This window comes from Canis lupus, chromosome 2 (assembly GCF_048164855.1).
Source record: "Canis lupus baileyi chromosome 2, mCanLup2.hap1, whole genome shotgun sequence".
NCBI lineage: Eukaryota > Metazoa > Chordata > Mammalia > Carnivora > Canidae > Canis > Canis lupus.
Window position 1 is genome coordinate 1,605,084 of NC_132839.1, and position 12,310 is coordinate 1,617,393.

General features: G+C 52.1%; 1 protein-coding gene across 1 annotated transcript in view; it reads left to right on the top strand.

Moving 5' to 3' along the window:
• The first annotated feature begins 10,703 nt into the window (after positions 1-10,703).
• Positions 10,704-12,310, top strand: part of EPB41L4A (erythrocyte membrane protein band 4.1 like 4A) — a 180,848-nt gene continuing 179,241 nt past the window's right edge. Inside the window, exon 1 of the mRNA XM_072787912.1 lies at positions 10,704-10,860. Coding sequence (XP_072644013.1) covers positions 10,762-10,860 — 99 coding nt within the window. The 5' untranslated portion in view covers positions 10,704-10,761. The remainder of the gene's footprint in view (positions 10,861-12,310) is intronic.

Consider the following 12,310-nt stretch of genomic DNA (forward strand, 5'->3'; position numbering starts at 1 on the left):
ACGGGCCTCCCCGGCACCCCAAGGAGGGGCGATCGGATGGGTATTGATTGCTCCACTGCGGAGGGTCCCTTGGGGGCCTTCGTGAAATCAGGCCGAGGAGGAGAAGCAGGCCGTTGGGTGTTTTCCCTTTCACTCCAGCAAGGGGTGTGGGAGCAACTGCTGCAGGTGTTCCGTGGCCTGGCGGCGCCACCTGCTCGGAAGTCCCGTCCTCTGTCTGCGCCCGGGGTTCCTGATACCGCGAGGACCATAAGACTGGTCCTGTCTTTGCATAGGGTTTGGAAGCTCAGTGGGGTTAATTATGCAACGAGCCCTGGAGGAAAGGGCCGTGGTCTTAAAGGCGATCGTGATGACGTCCCAGAGCGCATCCTTCTTCTCCGTCCCTCCCTTCTCTCACCCCGGCTGCCGGGCCCCCTTCCTGTTCCCAAGCCCAGAAGGCCCGGGAGAGGCAGCGACAGGCCAGGCTGCTCCTACAGGCGACTTGTGCACACAGAGAGATCCCTTTTTCCTTCTGGTTCTTTCTGAATCAAGAGATTCCGTTACAGAGTTGCCAAGAAAAGAAACTTCTTAATTTCAAGGATGCACAGAATCAGAGAAACTAAATATTTTCCTTCGATAATAGACAAAACTTATTTCTAGGAGTGGCGTGCAGCACAGAAGCAAGGGGGTCTTTAAAAGAAATTATGTTGGTTCTCTGGTTTCTTGTTGACCTTACACAGCTACATGGACGGGCTGGATTTCAGCTGGGATTACATTAGGTCGCCATAGCAAACGAGCAAACAGATGCCCCAAAACAATAGGGATTTGAACAGATGGATGTTTCCTTCTTCCTTTCCTATCAAGAAGCCCAGAGATCGGCCCCCCAGGCTGGAGTGCTGCGCTCATGCTTCGCCATCCAGGCTCCTTTCTTGCCCCCCTACCATCAGCTCTACATGGCTCTTTGCACCCCAGTCGATCCTTTTCCAGCTCTAGCCACCGGAAGGATGGATGGAGCCGTTGCGCCCCCTCCTTCCTTCTTTTTAAAGACTTTTAAAAGACTCTCAGGAAGTATGATTTAATATTGAACATGTTCATCTCATCGGCCCAGGTCTGAACCACTTGAAAGGAAGTTTGGAGAAAATGCCCAACAGACAACTGGGGCTTAGTTTCGCAGGTAGATTATGTGCCATATTTTGCTTTGGTATGTGGATAATGGGAAGGAAAATTTCAGCCTCAAGTTGTCATAAATTGCAAAATCAGCAGTGTGCTTTGGATACTATTCCTGGAAAGCTCAGGAGCTGCCTCCTCCTTCCCTTTGCCCCCTCCAGCCGTGCACACTGCTGCTTGCAGTATGGGCCAAGTTAATGAACTAAAAGCCATAGATATGTGGGATGTTCCAGGCAGTATCTTAGGTGTTACAGATGAAAACTGAATAGGGTGTGGCCTCTGCCCTCAGGCAGCTCACTGTCTGATAGAGAAGACAGACATGTGAAATGCATTCATAATCATAAATACCGTTGTTTAAAAATACTCAATAAAAAGAAATTCACACGTCGATTTTCTAGGGTCTTATTTGCTAAGTGGGGCAGGGGCAGAGGGGAAGGAAGAGAGAGCACCGCAAGCAGGCGCCTGCTGAGCCCAGAGCCCGACGCGGGCCTGTCTGTGACCTGGGCTGCGGGCAACCGTTAAGTTTCTGTGACAGTGACTTAGCAACGGGCAGAGGAGTGCTTGCCGGGAGCCGTCGTCCCACCAGGCTACAGACTCATGTAACCAGAGAGCACGTCCGCTTTGCTCCCTGCAAGGCCTGGCACACGGCGGACGGTCCATGAGCACGGATTGAGGGGCCGAGTGAGGAGAAGTATGCGGGTAGCACCTCTAAAATGTCTAAATTATATAAGGTGGAAACCTGGGAAATGGAAATACAGATTTGTCAAAAGCGTGAGACGTCGAATGACTATTTACCGTGAAAACGTGGTCTTTGTTCACTTTTTCTTCCCTTTTTTTTTCTTTGTTCACTTTAGAGCAGCATCTGTCAAGCAGCCCTGCGTGTTTAAGCGGTGACCTGCGTCACGGACCTTTGTTGGTTATGCCCACCTGTTCTTAGGCCCCAATGGCCTACTTACTCCGTCCAGGGCCCCTGTTTGGGGACTCGTGTGATTCCACAGAAGCAAATCCTGCCTACGGCTCTGGAGGTGCCTCTCGTCCTGGGCTAAGCCAGTCGGCCCAGCGTCCCTTTAGCCACGGCCCTTGCTTCGGGGTGGACGGTGTCCTCACCATCACTCGCGTTGTCATCTTCACCGCCAACACGTCCAGGCTATTAACCAAGGGCCAGACACTGCTGTAAGCGTCGCGTTGGTCCGCCGAATCCTCATGACCCGCGCCCGAGGGAGGTGCTATTGTAACGCCTCATCTCTGGGGCTCTGAGGCACAGGCCAGGTGCACAGTGAGGGGGCTTGGAGTCCGCGCTGGGGCAGGTGGGCTCTGGAACCCATGACCCAAATGACTCTCCTGAACCACTTACGACTGGAGCTGGTCAATCAGGGTAAAGCCTGGGCCTCCACCTAAGAGGCTTAGGAAGCTGGCTCCCTTTGCTCTGTGTGGTGTGGACACCAAATGTGAGCCCTGGAGCCGTTCCAGCAGCTGATTGTTTCAAGAGAAGCTGGGCCGAGTTCAAGACCAATGTATGGAGGGGCCACAGGTGAAAGGACAGGGAGAGTCAGAGTCCGTTCTTGGATGCGGTTTGAAGTTTGTAGTCAGGGAGGCAATAAACTATTTTATTTTTTAAAAGATTTTATTTGGGGATCCCTGGGTGGCTCAGCGGTTTGGCACTTGCCTTTGGTCCAGGGTGCGATCCTGGAGTCCCGGGATCGAGTCCAACATCAGGCTCCCGGCATGGAGCCTGCTTCTCCCTCTACCTGTGTCTCTGCCTCTCTCTCTCTCTCTCTGTCTATCATGAATAAATAAATAAAATCTTTAAAAAAATAAAAAAATAAAAGATTTTATTTATTTATATGATAGAGGGAGAGCAGGTGAGTGAGCAGAGAGCACCAGCGAGCCGGACACAGGGCTCCATCCCAGGACCCTGGGATCACCAGCTGAGCCCAAGGCAGATGCTTAACCAACAGAGCCACCCAGGTGCCCCAATAAATTCTAAAGGTTGCTTTAAGTTGGGTTTTCAAAAGCATCTTGATATCATTTGATTTACAAAAAAAAAAAAACTATTACATACATGCATTCTTTCCTATCCGCATCTATTACGTGATGCGTGTCCATCACTTGTATTTACAAATATAGAGATATTAACAACATTAAATGGATTATTTTAAGCATGCTTGGGTGGTGCAGTCGATTGAGCGTCCCACTCTTGGTTTCGGCTCAGGTTGTGATTGTGTGGTTATGAGATCGAGCCACGTGTTGGGCTCCGCATTCGGCAGTGAGTTTGCTTTAGTTTCTCTCTCCCTCTGCCCCTCCCCTCCATGCATGCATTTTCTCTCTCTCTCTCAAATAAATAAATAAAATTTTAAAAATAGGTTATTTTAGCAAAAAAAGTAGTAGACACATAGTCCTAATGAACACCATACTTCTTCAATTTTCAAGTTGACATTTTTTTCACATTAATATTTCTGAAATTACTACCTTCTATAACTGATAGTATCTTCAATTAATTGGCAATTTTTCTTTCCTAACAGCAAAATAAGTCACTAATGTAATTGGTGGCATCTTAGGGTCCATGAAATACAGTAATTTAATTAAAATTGGACGTAAATCTCTTTAATGTAACTTCATCTTATGTACGATCTGGATTAAGCCTACTCAGATAAACACTAGTGATATATAAATTATATGTTTAGAAGACAAAGCTTAAATTAATTTCACACTTTCTTAGAGCTCTGGCTGGGGTTCTATTACAAGTAGTGGCAAATCATCTAAAAAATAAATAAATATTTTTTTTTAAATAAATATTTTTAAATAAATATTTAAAACAATATTTTTAAATAAATATTTTAAAAATAAAATAATTAGGACTTGAGGGCAGGAGTCCTGTGGTCAAACCCAACTCTGCCAATGCTAGACACTTCATTTCTTTGTGTCTTGATCCCTTCATCCGTAAGATAATCAGGGGGTGGAATAGGTGATCAGTAAAGTTCCTTCCAGATTTCATAGGCTATAGGTCCTATGTAATTATCTGGTTTGCTTCTGTTTTATGTCACAAGCAATGACCACATAATTTCAGTAAAGCATGGCCTAGATTAAGTTAAATGAATTATTAGCGATGGCTCCTCATCTTGGGCAACTCAACGAAGCCTCAACGAAGGAACAGATTACTGCCTCTCTGAGCAGTAGCAGCTTGGTTATCAGCTCAGGTGCAACCTCTGATGGCATTCAGTATTTACTCAATGCAACTTGAGGGCAAACTCCGGCCTATAAGTTTGCACAAACATCTAGAGCGTTCACAACTGACCTCATTGCTCATCCAAGTTAATTTCTACAAAAAATAAGTAGCTCATAAAGCTTCCAAGCTCCGCAGAACCAGTAATGCACAGGGCAAGGAGAACCCCTACGGCTACATTTTTTTAAAAGAGGATTTTATTTATTTGAGAGACAGAGCATGAGCGGGAGAGAGCGGCAGAGGGAGACGGAGAAGCAGGCTTCCCGCTGAGCAGGAAGCCTGACACAGGACTCGATCCCAGGACCCCGGGATCATGACCTGAGCTGAAGGCAGACACTTAACCCACAGAGCTACCCAGGTGCCTCTAAGTGCACATTTCAATATAGAGCAATGGTTATAAGCTTATTCCAACTCATTTTTCAAAAAATGATAATAATTGCAGGATAACTAAAAGCTAATTTCCCCATCGCTTCCTCAAATATCTAGAGGTGGATTAACACCTGTATCACTAAATTGATGTTAGTAAAATGAAGTTGATGATCCGAATACATGAACCGGATGAAACAGTCCTTAGAGTCCAGGTTAGAACCTAGAAAAGTAGTTCATTTTTATTTTTTATTTTATTTATTTATTTTTTTAGTAGTTCATTTTTATTTTATTTATTTATTTATTTATTTTAAGATTTTATTTTATTTATTTATTCATGAGAGACACAGAGAGAGGCAGAGACACAGGCAGAGGGAGAAGCAGGCTCCATGCAGGGAGCCCGATGCAGGACCCGATCCCGGGACCCCAGGACCACGCCCCGGGCCGAAGGCAGGCACCAAACCTCTGAACCACCCAGGGATCCCCAGTAGTTCATTTTTAAATGAAGGTTAATTTTGTTAACCACTAATGACAGTCTTTTAACATTAAACAATTTTTGCTTAAATTAATTCATGCTCATTGTAAAAAAAATCCAAACTTTCTTTTAAAAACAAACAGAATCATGAATAAATAAAATCTTAAAAAAATAAAAACAAACAGAAATGAATATTTCTATAGGCACTATTATATAAGTTGTTCTTTTTTTGCCTCATTCCTTACCTTGGCTCACTTTCCATGTCAGTGCGTATATACCCACCCCGTCTTCTCTCATAGTTGCTGGAAATCCTATTACATGCATACACTAGAATTAATGTAACAACTCCTTATTCGTGGGTGTGTGGACTGTGAAAGAGCTTTAATATCATCAGCTTTAAGCAGTTCTTTAAAAACCAAAAACCAAAAAAGGTCCCCAAAGGGGCTAGACTTCCCAGCCGGCTCTCCCGCCCCCATTGTTGTGATAGTGTCCATCTGAACAGTGAAGGGAGAACAGGGGACTCTCAGAGCGAAAGCTCCAAACCACTTAAACTAAATACAAGCCGTATCCATGCATCACCAACACGGATTGAAAACTGCAAAGTAAGGATTTTCGGTAAACCCCAAAGAACGTTTATAGGGAGAGCACAAAGATGAAGAAACAGCTTAGATTGTGTCTTGGGGGATGACTTCTCTGGAAATCACCCGCGAGGCGCCGCAGCACGCAGGATCTAGGCCCCCGTGGAGGAGCAGGCTGGTTAGGGACATACATACGCAGTGCGTCAGAGGCAGGATGGTCTTAAAACTGGATGTGCCTGAGCACATACTATAATCAGAAGAAAAACGAGTAAGGTGTTTGAATAGAATGGGCAGTAGTATGCTGAAACTAAAACTGGGGTATCTACCTTCCTTAAAAACTACTCTTTCCGACGTAACCTACTTGGCAGGGTCTTCGATAGTCTTTTCTTGCACAGGCGTTATTTTGATGGATGAGATAGATTAATAGGGGGTAAAGAGTGAGCCACCCCCTTTGAAAAAAATTACTTATAGGTAATCAGGTCCAACCTTCATTATCTATCCGAAAGATAATCTCTATAGCAGTGTTTCTCAAACCAGCAGCGTCTGCATCCGCTGGGAATCTGTTAAAAACGTAAAATTTCAGTTTCCACTTCTATAGTACTGGGTCTAAAACTCTGGGGTGGGGCCAGCAGTCTGTGTTTTAAACGAGTCTTCCCGCCCTGCCTTTGGGTGGTCAAATAATTATATTATTTACTGTCAATGTTTTTAAGATTTTTCTTTTCTCTTTGCAAATTACTGTTAACTTTCCAGAGTTTGGAAAATGCAAAATTATAAAAAGATGATGAAAGACACGGATTGTTTAAAGACATCTCCCTAAGAAGAATACGGTGCTTTCGAAAGAATTCCGTCTGGCATTTTGAAGTGCTCGTTTCGGCAAGGGGTCGGGGGCCAGCTGTAGGTGGAGGGAAGTTGCTTCTTCCAGGATGGGGTCGGAGCAGGCCTTCACAGATGGTCTACATATTTCCATAACACACACCTACTATGAACTTGTTTGTCATTTGACTCACCTACGTCAGCCTATTATGACGAAATGTCATCTTGACCAAAGAAAGTACTTTTCTAAAAATCTCTGAAGAGAGATCAAAGGTTTTAAATAGACTGTACTGTGGGATGCACATGTTGAAAATGATACTATTTTCCCGGTGAAAACTGTGTTCAAATAGTGTCTTGTTAATCTGTTTCTGTGGATAGGCAGAGAAAGTTTCCCTCCAAAATCCCGTGGAAGCTGCACGTGGAACTTTTTGAGAAGCTGTCAGTGTTACCCGGAGGGTTCATGCCATCTTACATCCGCGCCGGCAGAGGAGGAGAATTCCAGTTGTTCCACGTCCTTACCGACCCTGGGAATGGTGGCGTCGTATCAGGCCTCCTGTCAGGTCTGCGATGGTGACTTACGGTAATTTCAACTTGCATTTCCTTAATGACTAATGATGTTGAGCAACTTTTCATGTGCTCATTTGTCATTTAGCTACCTTATGATTCAATCAATTGCTTTTTTTTTTTTTTTTACTTAAATGAAAGCACATGTCTGTACAAAGACAAGGATCCTTACCATGGTCTGAACTGTGTCCCCTCCAAATTTATATGTTGAAGCTCTCACTCCCAGTGTGACCATATTTGGAGACAGGGCCTATAACTAGGTAATTAAGGTTAAAAAAGAGGTCATGAGGGTGGAGCCTTGATAAGATAGCTGTAGTGTCCTTATAAGAAGAGACTCTGTAGGGCTTGTGCTAATGCCCATGCCTCCCAAAAAGAGGAGATCATGTGAGCACACATGAAGTGTCTCTTGTGTAGGCCACCCAGTCTGTGGCGTTCTGCTATGGCAGCCTGAGCTGACTGGTAAAACCCTCACAGCAGGATTCATAAAATTTGTATTACTTGTAACGGTAAAAAACTGGAAACCACACAAATGAATGGATAAACAAGTTGTGGTACACACACATTAAGGAACTACTGAGCAATAGGAACGAATGGACGGTCGACGTGTACAGCAACACGGACAAATCTCAATGATGCTGACTGAACAGACCAGACCGACAAGGAAAAAAGAGTTGTCACTGTTACCCCATTTCTGTAAAAGTTTAGAAGGTGCAGAGACCCTATCCTATAGTGACAGAAAGAAGATCTGCGGTTGCCTGGGAGGTGAGGTGTGGTGAGAAATGAGAAGGAAAAATCACAAAGGTACAGGAGGAAACTTTAGGGGATGATGAATACATTCACTAGCTTGATGGTTGTAGTGGTTTCGTGTATACATATGCCAAACTTACCAGACTGTATACTTTAAATACATGCAGTTTACTGGATGCCAAGTATATAGTTCAATAAGGCTGTTTTTTAAAACAAACAAACAAATAAACAAACAATCTGTGGAATCTTCCTACGATCTCTAGGAAACTCCAATTTTGTGTTAAAATGTTTTTTTTTTCTTTTTTCCAGTCTCTGAAAGAAATGGAAGAGAAAGTGCTTCACTGAGAAAGGGCTGTCATACATATGGGAATCTATGGCTTTGTATCTTCCCTTAGGAGGCTCCTGGAACAGAATCCTTGCCCCCACCCCAAGCCCCCAGCCTTCTCATTACCTTTGGAAGTAAAACAAAAGCAAAACAAACCAAAGTCAAAGGGCCAAAAACAAATGGCAGCAAAACTCAGAAGCGGGGAGCCAATGATTACACTCGGACTGTATCTTCTGTTTCTGCAAGTAACAGGTGACCCTCTTGGAGGATGGAAGGCCCTTTCGAAGCCTTTCCATCACGTTTGGTAATTTACGTCAGGAACGTTGTGTTACCGAAAAGCCTCTAGAGGTAAAGACGCTAAAATCCAGAATAATGTGTCAGTCACGGCAGGCAAAACATTGACAACACAACCCAAAGTTGGACATGGAGTTTCGTTAGGAATTCAACACCTGCTTCCATTTCACGGAAGCCTTGGAAGATGCAATAGGGTCCGCTGCTTGGCTTTGGGTAAAGTTCACAGGGAACAGGAGGGTGTCCAGCCCCTGCCCTGCGGGGACTGCGCTAAGTCACGTTTATGCGCCCAACGGGAGAGCCAGTGTCCTAGACGGTACTCGGTGGCAAATCACCGTGGAAGGAAACTCTCTCCAAAGTTGCAAATTGTTCATTTCCATTTAAACATTTTAAAGGTTTTAGGCGAATTTTGTGAGTTCTGACCATCTAGCTTGTAAGTCGTAGAGGGACGCCCAAGCTCCGGCCCTAACGCTAGGTAGGAGGTCGGCAAGTGTCCCGGGAGGCCTGGCGTCACCCCGCCCCCCTGCCCCGCGCCACCCAGAGACGCACCCGCTGCACCTGCTCCGCCCGGCGCCGCGCCCCGCCCCGCCCCGCCCCCGGCACCCAGCAGGGGGCGCTGCCGCCCGGGAGCCGTGCCTGCCGCGCAGAGGCCCTGGGACCCGGAGCCCTGGCCGCCCCGGGCCGGGCACCCGCCCCCCAGCTCCGCTCCGCCTTCCGCCCCCGCCCGGCCCCTGCGCGAGCACCCTGGCCGCTGCCCCCGGGGGAGACCTTGCCCGCGAGCCGCCGCCTGCGCCCGGCGCGCCCCCAGCTCCCGGGCTCCCGCCTCCCCGCGCGCCCCCGGCCCTGAGCCCCCCCGCCCCCAGGAGCGCCAGCCCGAGCCCCCCCAAGGAGCCCCAGCCCCGAGCCCCCCTCCACCCCAGGAGCCCCAGCCCCAGCTCCCCCCCAAGGAGCCCCAGCCCGAGCCTGCCCCAAGGAGCCCCCCCCAAGGAGCCCCAGCTCCGGGCCCCCCTCCACCCCAGGAGCCCCAGCCCGAGCCCCCCCCAAGGAGCCCCAGCCCCAAGCCCCCACAAGGAGCCCCAGCCCGAGCCCCCCCCCAAGGAGCCCCAGCCTGGGCCCCCCCAGGAGCCCCAGCCCGAGCCTCCCCCAAGGAGCCCCAGCCCCAAGCCCCCCTCCACCCCAGGAGCCCCAGCCACAGCCCCCCCCACGGAGCCCCAGCCCGAGCCCCCCCAAGGAGCCCCAGCCCCAAGCCCCCCTCCACCCCAGGAACCCCAGCCACAGCACCCCCCCAGGAGCCCCAGCCCGAGCCCCCCCCAAGGAGCCCCAGCCCCCCTCCACCCCAGGAGCCCCAGCCACAGCCCCCCCAAGGAGCCCCAGCCACAGCCCCCCCCAAAGGAGCCCCAGCCCGAGCCCCCCACAAAGAGCCCTAGCCCCAGGCCCCCCCCAGGAGCCCCAGCCCGAGCCCCCCCACAAGGAGCCCCAGCCCCAAGCCCCCCTCCACCCCAGGAGCCCCAGCCCCGAGCCCCCCCCAAGGAGCCCCAGCCCCAAGGCCCCTCCACCCCAGGAGCCCCAGCCTGCGCTCCCCCCCCCAAGGAACCCCAGCCCCGGGCCCCCCCTCCAGGAGCCCTAGCCACAGCCCCCCCCAGGAGCCCCAGCCCGAGCCCCCCTCCACCCCAGGAGCCCCAGCCCGCGCTCCCCCGCCAAGGAGCCCCAGCCCGAGCCCCGCCCCCCCAGGAGCCCCAGCCCGAGCCCTGCCCCCCCAGGAGCCCCACTGCCCCGGACGGCAGCCGCCCCCCGCCCCCCCCCCCCCCCCCCAGCTCACCGGCCCGGGGCGGAGGCGGCCGACCGACCGCGCGACACCGCCGCCCCTGGCCCTGCGCGCCCCGCGCTGCCCCGACACAAAGGCGCCTCCGGGGCCGGGGGGTCGCGCCCCGGGGCGCGGGGGGCGGGGTGCTCCCGGCAGGCCCCTCCCTCCCTCCGTCCCTCCCCGCCCCGCCCCGCCCCGCCCCCGTCCCGGAGCCGCGCGGCCGCAGGATGCTCGGGCCCCGCCGCCCCCGCTCAGCGCCGCCCGCGCCGCCCTCCCCGCGGCTCCCGGTGCTCACGCCGCGGGCGCCCCGCCCCCTCCCCTCCCCTCCCCCCTCCCCGCCCCGGGATCGGCGCTCGGGCCCGCGCGGCGCGGACGACCCGGCGAGGCCTGGGCGGGGCGGGGCCCGGGGCGCGGCTCCCGGCGGCGGCCGACATGGGCTGCTTCTGCGCGGCGCCCGAGGATTTCTACTGCGAAGTTCTGCTGCTCGACGACGCCAAGTTGACGCTCACCAGCCAGCAGCAGGGCATCAAGGTGGGCGGGGGGCTCGGGCGGGGGGCCTTGGGCGGGGGGCTGGCCGGGGGGTCGGCGCGGAGCCCGGGCCGTCGCGGGGCGGGGCAGCACCTCCCGGGCGGGTCGGGGCAGTGCGCCGCGCCCCCTTACCCCGCCCCCAGGTGCACCCGCAGCCCGCCGAGCCCCGCGGCGCCCCCCAGCCCCGAGGCGCGCCCGCCGGCCGTGTCCCCGGGGCAGCCTCCCGCCGCCGGGTGGGCTCCGCCGGGACGGACTGGGCCCCGGCCCCGCCCCGGCCCCGGCCCCGAGCGAGCGCGCCCCACGCCCCAGCGCACCCCCCGCCGGCGCCCCGGGCGGAGCTCTGCGCCCGCTTGCCGGTCCTGGGAGCGCAGGTGCTGCCGTCGCCCCGGAGAACCTGCCCCTGCCCCGGGCTCGCGGGTCTGCGCCCGACCCCCGACGGGCGCGCCTGCGCTCGCCTGCTCCGCCGCTCGCAGGGGTCGCAGGTGAGCGCAGGGGGTCGCAGGGGGTCACAGGTGAGCGCAGGTGGTCGCAGGCGGTCGCCATCGCAACACCCCGCTGTCTTCTTCCCCACACTTAGCGCAGCGGGCCCGAGAAGCACCCGGAGTCCGGGAAGGCCCAGGCGCCCCCTCTGTGCAGGGCGGCCCGGGAGCCAGGCCCGCTGCCGCCCGCCTCCCGCATCGCCCTGCGGCTCAGCTTCCCGCCGTGCACGCGGTTCACACGCCCTTCCGCAGCAGGACAGGGGCCCTAACGCCCCCAGTTAGAGCCGCAGAGCGAGTTAAACCGTGTAGGAAAGTGTTTGCAACATTGTTTCCCGGGAACTATAAGAACAAGTCGACACACTCCCAGTGGCTGTTTCCTTTCAAGGCCGATAAAAGACTCTTGGAGAAAAGGGTGTTTCATATTTTCATATTTTATATTTTCACCTTTTATGTTCCGCTTCCCCCCTCCCCTGCCACCATGAAATCAGGAAAAGAACTTTTCGAGGTGATATAGCAGTTGTTTGGTGTCCTGTGCAAATAGGCAAAAAAAAAAAAATCGCAAAATGTAAAATTTTGATGATACATAGCTTCTCTTGGGCTTGGGGAAAGGAACAATTAGAAAAAGGTAACGGATGATCTGACACAAAAACAACAAAGAAATCTTTCTGAAGTGCAAAATCTGAAGTCAGCCTGAGCGTGAGCTTCCTATTTAACTATGAAAGCCGTATCCCTGCCGGCCTGGAGCGTGTACATTATTCTGTCAAGAGAGCAGCCAGGACTTGGGATCAGATGGAATGATTTTGTCAAAGAAACATGAATAAAAGAATCCTGATCCGTGATTACTTTTTATAACCTGATGGTGCTTATCTTGTTTTGCAAATACGTTGAAAATCGAAAATCGGTGAGTGATTCCAAGGCAATAGCAACTTTATAATGCTGTTATCTTGGATACATGCCATTCAACTAAACAATAA